This window comes from Anthonomus grandis, chromosome 22, assembly GCF_022605725.1.
Source record: "Anthonomus grandis grandis chromosome 22, icAntGran1.3, whole genome shotgun sequence".
NCBI classification, from domain to species: Eukaryota; Metazoa; Arthropoda; class Insecta; order Coleoptera; family Curculionidae; genus Anthonomus; species Anthonomus grandis.
The window spans coordinates 13,689,175-13,708,415 of record NC_065567.1 but is presented as its reverse complement, the minus strand read 5'-3'; the positions used below and the strand labels follow the sequence as shown (position 1 = coordinate 13,708,415).

Sequence of the window (19,241 nt, the reverse complement as noted above, 5' to 3'; positions counted from 1 at the left end):
ATTTACACTAAAGAGCTAATTTTCGAATTAAAAGCTCATACTTAATCATTCTTACATATTTTGTATTGTATAAAAGCCTTAACCTTATAAAAACATAAACATCTAGTCGAAAAGTGGCGTTTAAAGGTTAGTAATTGAAAGAAATAGATAAAAGCAATTATATTTTCCCAGATTAAACAAGAAATTTCGTATATAAGGTTGTTGGACGGTCTTACATCATCTATTTTTATTGTTGTGCCTTTCCAGCTGGTATAACTTACGGCATTTAAGGTAAATAACACTGTTGGGTGGCTTAAAATCACATTTTTGGGCACTAATTCAGTAAATGATGACATATTTTTTCGATTTTTCCTAAAATATTAGGACTTACTTTCACAAATACTTTACAAATATAAAAAAACAAAAAGTGCCAATAAAATCGGCAAAATTTTGTAGAACTTTTGTTGGGTTTCTATCTATCTCTTTTCTTTTTATTGAAAAGGTGTAATTACGAATGTCCTCTTAGATTACATGGCTAAATGATTCTAAACACTTCGTTACAAGGCGCCGTTGCCATGTGTCCACTGGAACTTTCAAGAATATTTTGTCTGGGTCTATTAATGTGAGTGAGGCTGACTTTTATCACATTAAAAAATTTAAAAAAAAAATTGAGAAAAAAATATATAATTGCTGAGTGCTTTTCAAAACAAAAACAAAGGCTTGTGACAGTTGTACTTTTACAATCAGGGAGTTTTTAGTCATGAGTTCCATTTGCCGAAAACTGGTGGATTTTTTAGTGGACTATGGTGTGTTGAAAAGATCTCCTAACTGTAACATCTGCGGTCGCAGGATAGACCTAAATATGAATAATTGAACCTACTACACTTATTCAAGAACATACTCTTTACGGAAAAAGCATCAAAAGTGTGTTACAAAAAAGAACGCCAAGGAAGGGTCGTGGTCACTTACCTTTGAAAGACATTGTCTACTTAGTTGTGTTAAGGCTGCGGCTGCCTTATCCACGTCAAAGACTGGTGAAGTGTAGTTCTCGTACATATTTTGGAGTTCCTTTTGCAGATACGTATTGTATTAAATGGGTCACTGATAATTCTACAAAACTTGGAGGGCCAGTGAGTTTTTGGAGGCTTCGAGAGGGAAACCAGAAAAGTGTTTCTTATATCTGTTCAGGATAGGACTGCCGAAACCTGATTAGAAGTCATTGGATAATGGATATTGCTTGACACTAATAATATCAGATTGTTTGAAATCCTATGAAAAATTAGACCAGAAATGATTTGAGTCTTTTACTAGTAATCACTCAATTAATTTTGTTAATCCTGATAACCCCACTGTACACACTCAAAATGTAGAACGATCAGTCAGCTCTCTATTCAGTTCAAAAAAAACTATATAAGAAACAAATAAAAATTTGGAAAATATTTTATGATAATACATTGCTCAATGCGTCCAATAATTTGACTGTGGCAGAAGTCTGTTGGGATTTAACTAAACGCCCTTGTAAGTATATTCCAATAACCTAGTTTCATTAAAAAAAAATAAACAAATAACCTGGATAGCTTCAACCCTTCTTCAACAATGTTCCTTTCCAATCCTCCTTCAGTATTTTGCTTATTTGTATGTCAATATGGCAACATCGCCGTAATTGTGGAGTTCTTGCATTGTAAGTTTTGAAAAAATGTCCAGAAGATTATGTTGTTTTTGTTTTTTTTGAGCTTTATTTTGATGAAACACACTCTGTAGCTGCTTTTTGCATTTAGGTATGTAGTAGATATGCTGTTTCACTCAGCGTATTCTCAAAAGTATTTTATAGGTAATTTACCCAACCAGTACCCCTATTTACTCCCGGGTCCCGTAAGCTTCTAGGGTAAAAAAAAGCACAAAAAATACTTTTTTTAAAGCAGCGCCGATGGTTTCGTGTTCTATAAAGACACCAGAAAACGCCTATAAAAAGATATTTAATTTAATAGGCCTTTTAAAGTCCCCTAAATAAATAAGTAAATAATTTCTATTATTTTATCTTTAGATCATTGAATTGAGTTGAATTGAGTGTCGCCGCTCATTATTGAATATGGCTAAGAATTTTCGGTTTTTTCTTTGTTTTGAAACTAATATAAAAATTATCAACTCTTTAATAAGTGAACACAGAAAAATAACTATTTTTCCCTATTTTAATCGACATCGTAACTCCTTAGTTATGATTAGATCCCAATTTTGAAGGTAGCAATGGTAATAGGACAAACATACACCCTGGATAGGTAAAGCGATTAAAAAATCGAAGCCTGAGACGAATTACTAACCATTTCCTATCTTATAAGGGCAATATGTAAATTGGACTAGCACCCCATACTGTGCCATTACCTAAAAATAACTTTTACGTATATTTTTTCACCCTTTTTAGACTTCTGCTACGCTAAAAATAGCATTAACTTAACGATTTGCTTAGCAAATGTACGGGACCAAATTATTTTGCTTAGTGGTTATTTTACTTTTAAAGAAAACTCCATATATATGTTTAATTTTTTTTTTTAATTTTATGTTAAAATACATACATGTTTACATTGCATAAAGTAAATATATTAACTATAAATATAATAACTATATCTTTCTATCACAAAAAAAATATCAGTCTGTTGTCAGAAATACACACAAATTATGAGTTGTGTAGCTTTTTTGTGTTTGCAATAATTGTTAAATACTATATAGTGATTCATAAAACTTAATACTAACAAAAATTCTAGATTTTAACAATATGGCTACAGAAATACAATAATATAAAATACGTTAAATATAAATAAGTTAGGTTGCATGTTTACTTTTATATTACCTGAATAATTAATACTTTATATAAAACATACCAAAATAATAAAAATAATAAAATTTTTCATTTTTCAATATTACGATTCTAAAAAATAACCGCTGGTATCCTGGGTACTCCATTTAACTGAGTCTACAAGAAAATACTAATTTAAAATACTATTTTAGAGTTTTCAAAAATTTTATTACCAAGTACTAATATAAAATTAAAGCAAACTTGGTAGCAATAGTTAGTTAATAGTGAACATAGAAAACTTATATGTGAGATTAGTTACTATTGTTATTTACAATAATAAAAAGATGTTTTGGTGCGTTAGAAAATAAAGACTAATTGGACAAAACAAATGGCATCTCTATATGTATTATGTAGTTAGGTTTACAGGACAAGTTATGAACATTTTTAAAATCTAGTGTAAAAATAACCTATTTTACATTAATTATATGCTACAATAGCAAGCTTTTATCAAAAATATATCAAGCAGAAAAAATTAATATTCAGACAACTTAATATTTTTCCTGAAGGGATTTTGGTGGGTGAAGATGGTTCTTATTTGTTATTTATCCAAAAGTCGTAGGCTTTAAACATATATGCTTTTAGAAAAATTTGCCACCCTTAAAAATCGTTTAGAAAACATAAATCTTAAAATCAGTTTTTTAAAAACTCCCTAATACATCACAAAATTATCCTTTTTTAACTAAATATACGTAATACATTAATTAAATATGCTTTATGCCGCTTTTTATCTATAGGCTTTCTTTTCAGTATACAAGGTCTCAAAATCAAAAAAATCTATCTTTTTAACTTCTATTTCTTTGAAATTTGAAACTTTTCTCTTATCCAGCACGCATTTCATAAAAAAGTATTTATAGAAAAAAGTTCTCTAAAAATTCCTACTTGTTTCTTTTTTAGTTCTATCAACATTTAGTGATAAACATCAATAAATGATATGATAGCGAGAAATTAACTACAATTATCTTTGTCTTTACTGCGTCAGGCACAATATTTAGTTTCAATAAAAACTCCTAATAAAAATAAAACACAAAAACAGTTTTACCACTAGCAAAAACTCTTTAGTATATTCTCAAAATTGTGTCGTGTTAACGATATAATCTTCAAACAATCTAATAAGAATAATTCTAATCTGCTTCCGAAGATACTAACATCTTTAGCGAAACCTGATCGAGAATAATATAAAGAGTTTTGGTTGGTAATAAAACTGTTTTGTGATTTATTTTTATTAGGAGTTTTGATTGAAACTAAATATTTTGCCTGACGCAGTAAAGACAAAGGTAATTGTAGGTAAATTTCTCGCTATCATATCATTTATTGTTGTTTATCATTAAATGTTGTTAGAACTGAAAAAGAAATGAAATGATTTACATCTAGTATCGAAAAACGATAAATGTCAGACGGATCTTATTCTTGGTCAATCCACCAGGTATTACTTATAAAAATATCACTTGAAGTGTCAAACGTTGTTTTTGTTCTGAAACTGTTTTTATTTGCTATTGTTTAGCGTGGTAAAAATTTACAATAAGTAGTGTAGTTTCATACCCTCAAAAAATTAATATTTAAAATTTATTCATAAAAAAAATTTCGAAAATTAAAATCTTTAAAAATCCAATGTTTATTTACAACTATTATTATATGTTTTTCAACTTGAGCCTCATTATTATGCCAAGAAAAACTAAAAACTCAATAATTAAATACTAATGGATAAATTATTTACCTACTATCACTTGGACCACTAAATATGAAAACCTTTTAAATTTTATTATAAATTTCTATCGGTTAATAGAGTGTGGAAATCATGGTCTGATAGCTGTTATTGTAGAATTTACTTCATAAATAGCTTATAGTTTAGCGTCAAACCAATATCATTTACTCCGTCTCAATCATATAAACTAATCGGAGAATATAGAATTTACAGATCAGTAAGGAAAATATAAAAAAGAAATTACTGAAAAAAGAATAAAGATAAATGTATATATTTTGTAAAAGTAGCGATGTGGCAATGAATGTTTTCAGGTAAAAACAGCGTTGAAAGTCAGCAGAAGATTAATTTTTAAAGAACATGCAACTTGATTGCTTCACAGATAAACCCATCGCTTTGTATTTGGGTCAAGACATTTTCTGGTTTAATTTAAAGCTTGACCGAGGAACAAATGCACTTCTTTTAGAGTTAACGTAGTCGATTAAAATATTTTTTTGTCTAAAAGCTAGTTTTTATTGGTGATAACTGATATATAGCAGCAGATGATTTCTTGAACTCATTATCATTACAAACATTATTTTCTGGCCATTTTCGTGCTATACAAAAAAAAATAAGATTATTGCTAACTTTTTCTCAATAAATGTTCTTATGCAGATTTAACGTAATCAAAATATCGCTGGATTCATCTTCTTATATGTTACTACTCGAAGTCACCGTTGCTCATGTTGCACGACATAGAATGAAGTTTTTGATCAAAACTACTACATTCGTATTTATTCATAAGTAATTAATAAACTTCTTTACCTCAATTGAAACATATTAATTTTATTTTGTTTTTGACGTCAATTCATTGACCTTTCTTATTTAAGGAAGGAAATAAATCATCCTACTTGTTGCCATTTTAGTTACCCTTTATGTAGAAACCTTTTCAGTCTTTGGTAACACATTGATAATTATTTAGAAAAGACACGACAAAGATGTATTATAAATGCATCTTTTCGAAATTATTAATTTATTTGTTTATGTATAATATATTGTTTTATGTCAGGTTGTATATATAGGTGTGGAAAAATTTATACTTGTATCTTTTTTTATCACAATGCACCCATTTCTTATATCGGGTCTTTAACTTCCTATACCTGTGTATGCGGTTCAGTGCAGTCTTAATTTTATTTTTCAAGTTTCAATAATAGTTAAAGCTCCAATTATTTTTTCTATACCCTGTATTAGGATATTGTATATTTTAATAATTTGCAACTAAAACATTACAATAAAATTTAAAAAGCCTAAGCTTTTAAATAAAGGACTTAAATTTAACATAAATATAAAGAGAGTGAGAGAGAGGACTAAAGGAATAGACCTTCATGCATTAGCATGTGCAGGAGGAAAGACAGGTTGTGCAATTAAAACGGAGGTTGGAGTACCTCCGCCGCCAGTGGTTGTAGTTGTAGGCAAACTGGAGGTCGATTTCCTGCGGCTGAGAAAGCACCAGGGCAGACCTAAAGTGCCTTTCTCTATGTACCGCTGAAGTACATAAACAAACGGATCCAACGTAAAATAGAATGCCATCATCATGTCTGCTACTTTCATAAAAATATCTGCTCCTTTAGTATTAATGGAGAACTGCGCTAAGGGAATAGTAATCTGCAATAAAAATATAGAATTGTATTAACTCAAAATATTTCAAAATCAGTAATACAATCTATAGTCGGATTACCGAACAGATGGAGTAAATGATGTGCGCGAAATATAGGCCCGCCCATCGATGCAACCTTGGCAGATTTAGACGAGGAGAATTATGCCTACTTATTTTTAAATTATTTTACCGTACAGCTTTGCTTTGTAAGCAGCGTTTTTTAAAATATAATACGGTCGCCTGTAAAATGGGTCCAAACCGATTTTGAGGTTGTGCCAGGTAATAATGATATAATAATCCCTTTTTTAAAAATCAAGCCTTGGTACGAGCATTTTTAAAATTTTATGAGTAGGTAAAGTAGTATTTCTAGGCACGATGTAAAATAAGTTTATAAGAAAAAGTTGTTTAGAATGCAAAAAAGTCCGAATACCGAATTTTATAACCATAGGCCTACTTTGATTTTTACAAATTTCAATCTCTAATAATTAAATATGAATAAAAAAATTCATTGGTACACAAAACGTAAAAATCAAAGTAATAATAATTTTGCATTTTAAACAACCTTTTCTTATAAACTTTTTTTATATCTTGCCTAGAATTACTACTTTACCCTCCACTTTATCTACTTATAAAATTTAAAGAATGTTCGTATCAAGGCAAGCTTGATTTTAAAAAAGTAATAATATGCTAAATTTGATTTTTTAATCAAGCAGGGCTGGATGCCAAACGGTCAAATTTTAACCACAACATTTTGTCATTTTCACGTATAAATTCGCTCATCCTGGAACACACTGTATATTAAAAATATTTAATACCTGCTGGTTCTGCTGTAAACTGAACTTTTTGCACTTTGTTGTATGCTGGATGCTCGTTATCACATGTTTTATATATGTTCATAATCACTTCCTTTTCAGCAATGGTCAAATCTTTTCGTACTCTTTTCTTGGGGGGTGACAATGGGGGTGTACGTGGCGCATCAGCCATTATTTGTTAACAAACAAATTAACAAAAAAATAAACACAATCTCAACTTTTCAATATTGCGAAGATTCAAATATTCGAATAGCAGAAAATTCAACCAAAATGATCTAAAGCCGCTCGACTAATAAAATTAAATAAAACCCCAAGTCATGAACCCTATCGAGGCTCTAGGCCACACCTCCGGCGCAGAACGATCACGTGACCACTCCATCTGTTCGGTAACCCAAGTATAATAGTGTGATTGGTCAATTAAATCTGCAGCAAACTAGGCTGAATACTGCCGTCTTCTGTACAGTTTTTAGCAAAAAAAGACTACGATGTGATTCTCATCCTAGAATCGAATTTAAGCATTTCTAACTAGCATGAAGATCTGCAAACTACGCCGATGTATTAATATGTTCACTCAGCAACCTTAAGTGATTTAGCCGTTAGATAAAATTTGTAATAAGTTAACCCACAGATAAAATTTGTAATAAGATAATAATTCTAAAATTTATTTGAATATTATTAAATGAATTTCTAAAGGCAATGCAACTCATATTCACACATCGAGTCCTCTGAATGTATACTTCAGTAAGACAATTAGTCTTAATATTAGCACAACCCTATAGTCTTAATATAGCAACAATATAGCAACAAACCCTGTTTCCAAGCTTTTTTAAATAAATTATTGATGACTCCACGTAAGATATTGCTATCAGGATTAAGTGGCTATTTTTATTATGCATTGTGATACAAAATAATGGGCGCAGCTTATATAGAGTGCCTATGAAGAAAAGTTCTTTGTGATTAAGTAAAATTGTAAAGGTGAGATGATGTGTTCATTTGTTATGAAATCACTGTAGTTTTATTTGAAAAAAAAACAGTTTAAAAAAAAATCTATGTGGTCAAAGTTACGACGGTGCTCCATGTCTGGATCTAGCGGAGATGTTCAAGCTCAAATAAAGAAATATATATATATAATGTATATATATATATATATATATATATATATATATATATATATATATATGATGGCGATGGGCCCTTCATACTGGATGTTGAAAGCAACTTAAAAATATCTCGCCCATGCACATTGACGGTAGAATGTAACTGTAGAGAAACTTAAGTTATCTTAGTATTTAACTAACATCTAGAAGAATTAAAAAAGAAATGTTTAAATCTAAAGAAGAAAGCCCTGAAGCAGGAAATGGCGCACTTCAGAATACTATTGGTGAGAAATCTATCGCAAGTGAAAGAATGCTGTATATACAAATTTAAGCATATTGGCTTTCACAAATAAAAGCTGTGGAAGCGATAATACAGAATTTCAAATGTGTCATCAATTGCATAGGAGACCAAATTTTAATAGTTAGAGGTTCTGGAGATGATAAAATAAATGACTAATTTTTACTTTTCTCTATGACTTGGAAGCACGATAACGCTACTGATTCACCCTTGGAAATATATGGACTGAGTTAATATATGAAGTGTCGTTCATATAGTATATCGTAATTCAATCAGTAATAAATTGCAAGAACGGCTAGATAGAATTAGGAAATTATTCTCGAGTAACTTTAAGTAATATCATAGTAGGAAGATATTAAAATTTGTAAAAAGAAAATCATACTACAACTGCATGAATTCTAGATAAGAAATCCTTATTTATATTATTATTGAGAAATAAAGATATTTATTTCAGAAACCAGAATCCCCTAAAATTGACAGAAACAACAAAAGTTATAACGTAGTAAGAGTAAGGGAAAGAGTAGCTATTAAGCATGTAAAAATGAATGAAATTAGACATTAGAATATTCTTACAAAGAGTTAAAGTTTTATTTTATCTTGTTATTAAAAAAACAGAATTATTAATAAATAGTGTCTTCGAGAGACCCACAATCAAATGAATTATCGCCCCTAGATTTCGTCCTATAAGATTATCTACAATCGATTGCTTATAAAACACCCCCTCGAGATATGGAAGATTTAAAAAGAATAACAGGTGCATCAAGGGGACTTCAAGTTTTTCAGAATGTTAGAAAGCTTGACAGCACACTTTATCACTGTTTAGAAAATAATAGGCAATATGTCAACAAGGTAATAAAATAAGTTAGTCTTTGATGTCTTTATATACTCACCATTTGGGGTAACCAACATAAGCAGAATATTACAGATATATAGGCCATTAGCTTAGCAAATGCCACTTCCTCAGGGGTTTGGTGATGTCTTGGACAACCAGTTCTATTATTCACCATCAAGGAGCGGCTAATACGTCTTACCACTACTCGATTTTGAGATCTTATTTTGGATAGTTCCAATACCACTGCTATGTTACACAAGGCTATACAAAAACAAACAAGACATCCTGCAAAATATAAAATATAAATGGATAAACAAAAATTCTGTTCAAATGAAACACTTAAATACTAAATTAATCAAAAAAAGCATTTAAAGAGCTCTTATACATTACAAATACTTCAACTTTGGCCATAAAAAAATAAAAACTTTCCTAGATCATTTTTAAACTTTCCATTGAAGTTATTAAGAAAAGTATATTGTAAGTTATCTGTGCAATTTTATAGTCTAATTAAATTTCAAAGTACTTTACGGTTACTACGGCTTCGGTAAAAAAAGTACATATATATTTAGACTTATAAATCTCGCTATATTTGTTCCCAGGTTGCATTATGGTTGATTCCATTTATATGAAAAATGCTCTTGAAAATAAGGAAGTTACGAATCTCGCATTATTCTTGGGCTTCCGCAGACCATTCAAAACTTAACAGGGAAATTTGATATGCAGAAGTCAACTTATTTTCCGCAATTTTTCATCATAATAGATCTAAAGATAATTGTTAATAACAAGTATTTAACATTTCCAGAAAATATTAAAGAATTACATGTTTAAGATTTAATGTTAGAAAATAATTAAGGTTCATACTATAATCTATTAGATCATTTTTGAATTTGTGAATTAAACAAATAAAAAAATGCAGAGTAATAAGAAACGAAAGTATCCATGTAAAAAAATGTAAAACTTTCATTTAACATTTTTTTATCTTAAAACAGTAAAAAAATTAGTTTTATTTGAATTACTGTGCAAAAGGCAATGATTTGACGTCCCTTTTGTTACTACTACGTCAAATTTCAATTAACGGCATACTTAAATTTGGCGTATGTAATTGATTGAAGTCCCTCTAGTAAAAATTACAGACTGAAATGACATTACTTATATGACGCAAGTTGTACAAGACCGCATAGGAAAATAAGAAAAAAAGCTATTAATCTGATAAATATATTCCTAATAAACATTTTCTACACTATTTTTGTTCCGTTCTATTCACTTTATTGGCTAATAAAGACTGATAAATATATTAGATAAACTATTACTAGAGATGTTTTTTTTTCTAATAATATAGGTCATTTATTTTATACTTTCGTTATATTCAAATCAAGTTCAATTTAGAGTAACTTTTAATTATTAACAGGCCAAAAAATTACAAAATGGTCATTTAGTTATTACTTACCGACTGCAAAATTAAGCCAAGCATATATTTGATGCTTAGGCACAGTTGCAAATCTGTATCTCGTACATGTTTGATTTTCGAAGTTATAGTATTGACCAAATCCAAACAGTGGAGAATAGGTCAAAAGCAAAGCGCTCAACCATAAGCAGCATAATGTGCGTTTCAGTACATCATAGGTAACCAACTAGAAGAGGAAGAGGCTCTATTAAAATGAAATACTAACTAAATTTTTACCTGCACTTAAGCTCTTATCTAATTAAGGGTTCAACATTTTTTTCTTAATAATCGATGCCCTATTACATCAAAAAATTCCTTGACTCAGATTTATTTAAATTGGTTCTAGAAATTAAGAAGTTTCAATATTTATAAGTCATAAAAAAGGATTTCTTTGCCAAACGTAGTATCAAAAAACCCAATACTAATTCATTCACAGAGCTATAAATAACACAAAACTTGCCGCTATCATAAAATCTTGAATATCTTATAATATGGTTAAAAAAATAAAATAAATGGGGGCCAACGCTATGCGTGTCTAACGAAACGAAATCCATTAGGACTTAGAATTCAGCGTTGGCGATTTTATTAGGCCAGAAAAAAGCTTATTCAAGTATTCTTTTACTATGTTTAAATTGGCTTTATAGATTGTCATCACCATTGATATTGTAACGAAATTCAGAAACACACTTTTATTGGCAAAAACTCTAACCTGACTCCCGATGACTGTCATTTAATTGTTTCCAAGATAAAAACTGACTAAATAATTCAAACTGAATAAAACTTAAAGACCCATGGAAGAATTTAGAAATGTTTAGAATTGCCCCCATTTTTTTTTGCCGAAAGAGACCAATCATTTCAAGAGAATACTGACAGTCGAAGCAAGCAAGTATACAAGTTTTAGAAAATACAGGGATTTACAATAATATAACCTTAATAACTGGAGCCAAAATACGGCCCTCAATAAAGATGAACTACTTAAAAACTAGACACTATAGATGAAAATATTAAACTAAACTAATATTGGATAAAATAAAAATGTTATCAGAAGATCTTTACTTTGGATTCAATTTTTTAAATATTAGAACATTTATATCATCATCATATTATAAATATGCTTCTAGCGTGATTTTCTGAATTTCCATATTGTGGATATTTACAGAGAGTATTTTGTCTTCCAGAGCCATCGTATTTTTTACTGAGAATCGTCTGCAATCTTAAATACAACTATCAAAATAAAAACCAGATGAACGAACCATGAACCTAACTATGCGTATTAGTAAAAAATATGCAAAAACGTTTACAGAGACCATTGGTGAACTAAGTAAAAACACATAAATGAGGTTTGGAAGACACATAAAAAATGGACACTGCAAGCTATAGAGCTGCACAAACTTGGTTATGGAAAATATGACAGAACGGGCCTAATATCCAGTATCCAAAAAAAACAAGAGTAAGATAAAATCTTAAACGGCTTCTTTTCATAGTTTGATTAAACTGCTGACGGTTGGATCTGCTATGAAAAAACCAAATAGGTAAACCATAATATCCTATTGCTTAAGTAAGACATTACCTATTGGCTATACATTGCTGTCTATTGTATCTTGCTGTAAGCTGAATGTCTGCTGCAACTCAATAGACATTCAGTCGATTGAGTTGCAGTAAATAGATACGTGATCTAACATTTCACTTTAAACGTCACTTTACCTAGAGTCAGTACAAGTCTAGTATCAGTTCAGTTCACGTTTTAGGGTTTAAAACTCAATATTTTCTTATGCAAGTGTATGTTCCGAGCTTAACTTTAAGAAGGGTTACACTAATCCTCGAATATTTTTCTTCTTGCAACATTTATATTTTTGATAAGTAGTTTTTCTGTAGGTTTCAAGGAACTGGTATTTAGACATTTTTGCTTTGTTAATATTTAGAATTTGTTCGGACTCTTGACTCTGACGCTTCATCTAATTATTTAATTTATTTTGGGATCGTAAATCAGAAAATCAGCCTAAGATTGCACTTGATTTTCCTAAATGCTATTACTTTTTGGGCAACGTCCCAGTCTTTATGATAATCTATAGACCCTTACCTTTTGTGTAAGGCACTCAGGATAAAGAACTTATGAAATTTGGCTAATGTATAGCGTTCTGAAGCTAAATAATTTTTATAAATTGACTTGTTATTTGTAAGACTAGTATGCCTGACTCAATTGATAAACGTCGCTTTTTAGAACTTCGCAGTCTTCTTGACTTGCTCTGTATAGATTCTGTTTCCCCACTGCATTTAGAAAAATAATTTAAGTTGTGTTATAATGCTTACAAGTTATTATCCAGATTTTGTTATTAGCATAGAATCTTCTGAATTCTTTTATACTTTTCATATGTACGGCTAAACAGAATATGTAGTAAATTCTTATTTTGGCCTATATTAAATAGGCATCTTAATTTCGAAGCTCAAGGAAAAGTCGTATAATGTTAAATTATATATGAATATTATACTTAAGAAATCGATTCACAACCTATTTTCCAGGGCGTCGACAAAAATCCTGCATAATATTAATCTCCAAATTACAGGTTTATTAAGTGTAACTTGCGACGAAACAATGACCATGCGATACCACAAAAATATTTAATAAAATATTGGATTATATTAATTGTTATGCCGTTATTTCGTTATTGTAGTTTTGAACTTTAAATTAAAAATAATAAACTTAGTCGGATCACTAAAAACTTAAAATTAAAGATAATATATAAAAAGGAAACTAGTATTACATTCTAAAATAAATTAAGTTTTTTATAAGGCTTTAGGAAATAAAAATGTATTTACTTATTGCCTTCTTTCGTAACAATTTGTTTTATACAACTTTTGCCATGTTAAGGTAATTAAATAGGATATACTTAAAAATTCATCTCATCTATACAAAATATGATCATATCTTCTGGATCTAATATGACTAATAATTAACCAGGTTCTACTAATTTAAAATTCTAATGGTTTTATCTCTCTTTTTATTCTACCTTATTGTTATTTTTATCTATTAATAACAGTAGTGAGTTACTACATTTTTGGCATTGTTAATGTCATAATAGGCACTTATTTAACCAAACGATCTACCCAAATTAGCCTAAAAAGCCATTATTTTGAATTTTGGTAAACTTCTGCAGACAGCATTAAGTATTTAACTTAGCATATTATTTAAAAATAGACTAGTTTGACATAAAGGTGATTTAAAACCAAGTTGCATGGAGATTTTATAGTTTGAAACAATGATTTTTGAGTAGTTACATGAAAATATTTTTTATACCAATGAAAACCAATATAGCTGAAACGAAGAATTATAGGCCTCAGAGTTAAATAGCTGTTAGAGTCAACTGCTGTACGATTCGTTATTTAATTTATAAACTCAGTTTAATAAGACTAGTCCTAAGTGATGTGGTAGAATAACTTAACGATATGGGCCTTAAAAATATTAAAAAGGAACTCGGTAAGATAGGGAGTTACGTAAAACTCAATCCAATATGGACCAGCTATAACCAAGTTAATTGAGTTTTCGTGTAGCTAGCAAGTAGAATCAACTAACTTGAGAAATTGAAGCTATGATAGCCCAATGCAATAATTTCCGCAGTTATTAAAATTAGTCTTTTCCTACAATAACAGACTTCAGAAAAATTTAGGCAAAAAAATAAATAAATATTACTCACTAAGAAAGACGGTAAATTTTTAATAAGCAAGCAATAAAGATTAAGTTTAAGACACTGATGTCAGTTGATCATGCTATACAGCATTTGGTCTGTGCTAGCACCTTTCTCACAATGATGCCATGGATCAGCCAACGAATACGTTTATGTGGACTGGATTACAAAAAAAAATACTAGAGACAATTTGCTGAATACAGGGTGTTTCAGAACTATGGAATCAAACTTCTGGGGGTTGTTCAGTGCAATAGAAGAATCCATTTGAGTATAGGAATTCATGTCCGGAAATGCGTCACTACGCCACTACGGCCCTAAGACGCGTTAAAATTTATAAAAAACATTAATTACCTAAATAGGATCTGCTGCATTTATTTTTACCTTTTGTACATGATACCATAACAACGCTTATCAATGTCATGTTTAAAAATTTTATAGCTTACAATTTTTAAACATTTATTGCTAATGGAAAACTTTACCAATCAAGAATTGGCGGATATGCATTTGGCATACGGAGCAACAAACTGCAATGCACGAGCAGCATCGCTGTTGTATCATGAACGTTATCCCGAACGTCCTGGATACAAAAAGTTTATTGCGGTTCATCGGCGGCCCGCTGAGATAGGCATGTTTAAGACCAAGATGCATGATACTGGTGTTGCTCGAACCATAAGAACGGTCGAATTTGAAGAAGAGGTGCTTCAGCAAATTGCCGATGAACCATCAAATAGCACACGTGACGTCGCTAAGAATATGAATACGAGTAACGCTTCTATCCGGCGGGTACTACACGAGTAACAACTCCATCCTTACGACTTCCAGAAAGTTCAAGGTATGACTGAAGCCGATTATCATCCTAGTCTAATCCACCTCAATCAAAGAGTTCAATTTTGTCGATGGCTTCTGTATCACATGATTGCAAAACCAAATTTTTTACGATATGTTTTGTGGACCGATGAAGCCTCTTTCACAAGAGATGGTATTTTTAATAGTAGGAATAGCCATGTTTGGGACGAAGAAAATCCTTATGCAATTTTTCCAAGAAAACATCAGAATCGTTGGTCTGTCAACGTATGGGCAGGCATTGTTGATGATTATTTAATTGGGCCATACCTTCTACCGGAACGGTTAACAGGACCTATTTATCTGCGTTTCTTGGAGGAAGTTCTCCCAGAACTCCTTGAAAATGTTCCACTAAACGTTAGACAGCAAATGTGGTTTCAGCATGATGGAGCGCCGGCTCACTTTGCTGTACAAGTACGCGAGTATTTGGCTCAGCGGTTTGGACACCGTTGGATTGCCAGAGGTGGAGCAGTTTCTTGGCCTCCTAGGTCACCCGATTTAACGTCGCTCGATTTTTTCTTGTAGGGACATGTAAAGTCTTTAGTCTACGAAACTCCAGTAGAATCAGAGCTAGACTTAATTGGACGAATAACAGCAGCATTTGAAATCATTTAAAACGAGGATCAAATTTTTAGTGTAGTCCGCCGAAATTATGTGCGGCGTTTAAATCGGTGTATTGAGGTTGGAGGAAGACATTTTGAACAATTGTTGTGATTAGATCCTATTTAGGTAATTAATATTTTTTCTAAATTTAAACGCGTCTTAGGGCCGTAGTGGCGTAGTGACACATTTCCGGACATGGGTTCCTATACTCAAATGGATTTTACTGTTGCACTGAACAACCCCTAGAAGTTTGATCCCATAGTTCTGAAACACCCTGTATATACGAAAATAGTTTACCTAGAAAAAGGGTTATAGTAAGGAAACTACTTAAAATTAATTACATCTATGCTCGGAAATAATATTGTCTATTTTCGATAATACATCTGCGCCTACAAAAATGTAACTATCTCAAAACTAGTTTCAGTTAGAAAATTAATGACTGGGCAAAGGAAATTCAATAGCATGTAACTCAAATGATATAATTTGTAGTGTGGAGCGCTGCTTGCTTGGTTGGTTTGAGGCAATTGTGTGTGAGACGAAGACAGATATAGTTACTTATTCTGCGTGAGTTATCGCGGTTTGCTATCGAGTTTAAAAAGTTAAAAAGTTTAGGAATAATTAGAGAACATGTAAAATTTGTGAAGATTTTTGTTATATGTAACGATACGCAAAAATATTGCTTTTTAATGTTAATAGATTAAATGTTTAACATAAAAGTCAATTAATTTCATGTAGATTTATAACTAAATATTACTTTAAGAAAATTAGAGACTTTCTAAGGCTCTAAGCTCCTTAAAAACATATCTAAAGAAGGCCATTTTGGTATATAAATACAAGTATATAAATATTATTTGAAAAGCAAAGATAAGTAAATTAAAATATACCAAAACAAAATTATGTAATCATATGTACACTAAAATTTTAATATCAGAAAGGATCCCTAAAATGCTAGGAAAGATTGTATACCCTGAGTTATGCATTATATACACTTTCCTATATTGCATTGCATGTGAAATAATAATTTAGAACGCCACTGACTGATAAATATCTTCCAAATGAAAAAACAATAACTATTAATAAAACTTGATCGAGTCGCGAGGGATTAGTGACTTCTTTTAATCATAAATGTTGGTTAAGTTTTAATACACAGATCGACTTTTTTGGGTCAAAATAATAATTGTCTGCCCTTCAATTAATACGTCAATAAAATGAACTATAAACACATATAAAGTATAAAAATGTGTAGCGCATTAAGTAATGAGAGTCAAAAATATTGATTTTTTTTAAGAAAGTATTTCTTTAAATATCAAAAAATATGATTAAATTAAATATTTTTAAGTTATTATAAAGATATTTCTTATTGTTTTGATAGAAAATTATATGCTTTTATAGTCCTTAACCTCCTTATCAAAAAATAAATAATACCAGTAATCCAATTACGTGACAGTCAAAACAGTAATTTCAGATCTTCTTTCGTATTATTTTTAAGCGTGACGCCAAAGATTTTTGTGTAATAAGACAATAATTTAAAAAAATTATTAAATTATAAAAAAAATTATAATAGCATATTTTTTGAAATTTGATTTGTACACACTTAATGATTCAAATACAAACCTTATGGTACAAAAATGGTCTTGTTAGCGCAAACCATCTTTCTAAAGCCATAATTAAGGCAACTATCCCAGATCCCAAACCAAATCCTCTAATAAGTACTAATGCTGTACATGTTCCATATTCTGGAAGAACCTGATATCTTCTTAAGTTTGTTGTGAGCAACATTCCAATAGCAGCTGTCAGATCATTAACAGCCAGCCATCGCAACATTAAAACATGTTTCTTATTTCTTCTCTTAGCTGATCTCTTTAGTATCACCAAAGCTATAGAGTTACCTACTATTCCAATAAGAAAAGAAATGGTTACAAGCACTCGTATAATACAACTGCTCATAGGTAGTGGAACTGCTGTGACTGAGGTAGTGGGTATTGCTGATGTATCGTTCATGATCTTTGTTGTTATTTCTTCTGTATCTGACTAAAAAAACTCACAGTAACATAGCGCAAGCGCCTTGCACATGCTTTTTAAACACTTGGATTGGTGGAGACAGTTTATTTAGACTGCAAAAGACGCGCGCCGAACTTACTGGACTTTTTTCTAATCTGCAACCAAGTAAAATAAATAAAAGTACACTTTTGCTATCTAAATCTAAACTAAAAGTATTATAGTACCTAAATTATATCTATGGCAACGTCTAACAAAACATACAAAATAATATATGTTTACACTTCTGTTAGTGACCTGATAAAATAAATTACAGTTTTGGTGTAGTTTCTTTAATCGAGGTTATTTTTGAAGTATTAAGATAAAAGTGTATTTACGCTAAAGAATGTTGGTTCAACGAAGTTCATCTTTATATTTTCTTATCGAACCCATCACTTATTTCGGATATTTTTTTAACAAAAGAAAATTATAAAAATTGGGATGTATGTTTTGATAAAATAATGATTATTTTACAGTTAAAACATATTTTAATGTTTATTTGTTGCTTAAAAAGGTTTCATATTCATGTCATCGTATACAACAAATAAATTTATTTAGTTATATTATACATGTTATATTAAGTATAATACCTGTTTGATAGCATGCATCATATTTAAAAAGGAAAGGGAATATAGATGGCAAAATAAAAAAAGCACTATCTTTACATTTTCTGCGACACAACTTAGAGATTTTTCTACAAAATTCTATCTTTTATTCCCATCATATTTAATTTCTTATTTCAGTTTTCACTCCTGATTCTTACAAATGTCATACCGCATATCAACACAAAACTAGTACAGACTGCATTAAAACAGATCAACCATACGATTTGATATAACTATTAATACTAAAAATATCATAAGTTGGATTAAACGAGCTGAGATTAGAATATGTCATATCAATTGAAATATCAATCATCACTATCATTATAACTACCACACCCTTATTGCAGACTGAGGAATATCTTTAAGCAATATAAATAAAGCAAAACAAAAATTTTTAGTAATAGTTATTATTAATAAATTTAAGTAAACAGGAAGAGGAGATTTTAATAATATTTTGCAAATGTTGTTTGATACGAAAAAATTGGATTGGCTGCATTAAACAAGGAAGCCATAAAACTAAAGAAAAGGCTATTCTATGTATTAGACATAAGAATAAAAATAAAGTATAAGCTACATACTAAGAGACATAAAAAGATACTTTTTCTTACGTATTAGGAGATGGAATTTGCATAAAAGTTGGCTGTTAAATTTGAAAGAATGCTAAAGACCGTTTTCGTATCTTATTTTCTTATATTATTAATTAATTATTAATTTATATGGTTGACTTGCAGGATCCGTTACGAGGCCGCAAGCAAGCGCGTGTTAGGGAGTCACAGTCTATACAGTAGATCCTCCTTATCTCTGAAATGTGAGGGAAAATAA

General features: G+C 30.3%; 1 protein-coding gene across 4 annotated transcripts in view; it reads right to left on the bottom strand.

Moving 5' to 3' along the window:
- Positions 1-2,507: 2,507 nt before the first annotated feature.
- Positions 2,508-19,241, bottom strand: part of LOC126749071 (prostacyclin receptor) — a 33,269-nt gene continuing 16,535 nt past the window's right edge. For 3 of the 4 annotated variants that reach the window (XM_050458689.1, XM_050458690.1, XM_050458691.1), the window contains exons 2-5: positions 17,392-17,933; positions 10,652-10,835; positions 9,263-9,489; positions 5,735-6,173 (exon numbers count right to left, since the gene is read on the bottom strand). In XM_050458689.1, coding sequence (XP_050314646.1) covers positions 5,892-6,173; positions 9,263-9,489; positions 10,652-10,835; positions 17,392-17,778 — 1,080 coding nt within the window. In that variant the 5' untranslated portion in view covers positions 17,779-17,933 and the 3' untranslated portion in view covers positions 5,735-5,891. Of the gene's footprint in view, positions 2,948-5,734; positions 6,174-9,262; positions 9,490-10,651; positions 10,836-17,391; positions 17,934-19,241 lie in introns of those variants that run through there. The other variant, XM_050458692.1, reaches the window with a different exon arrangement.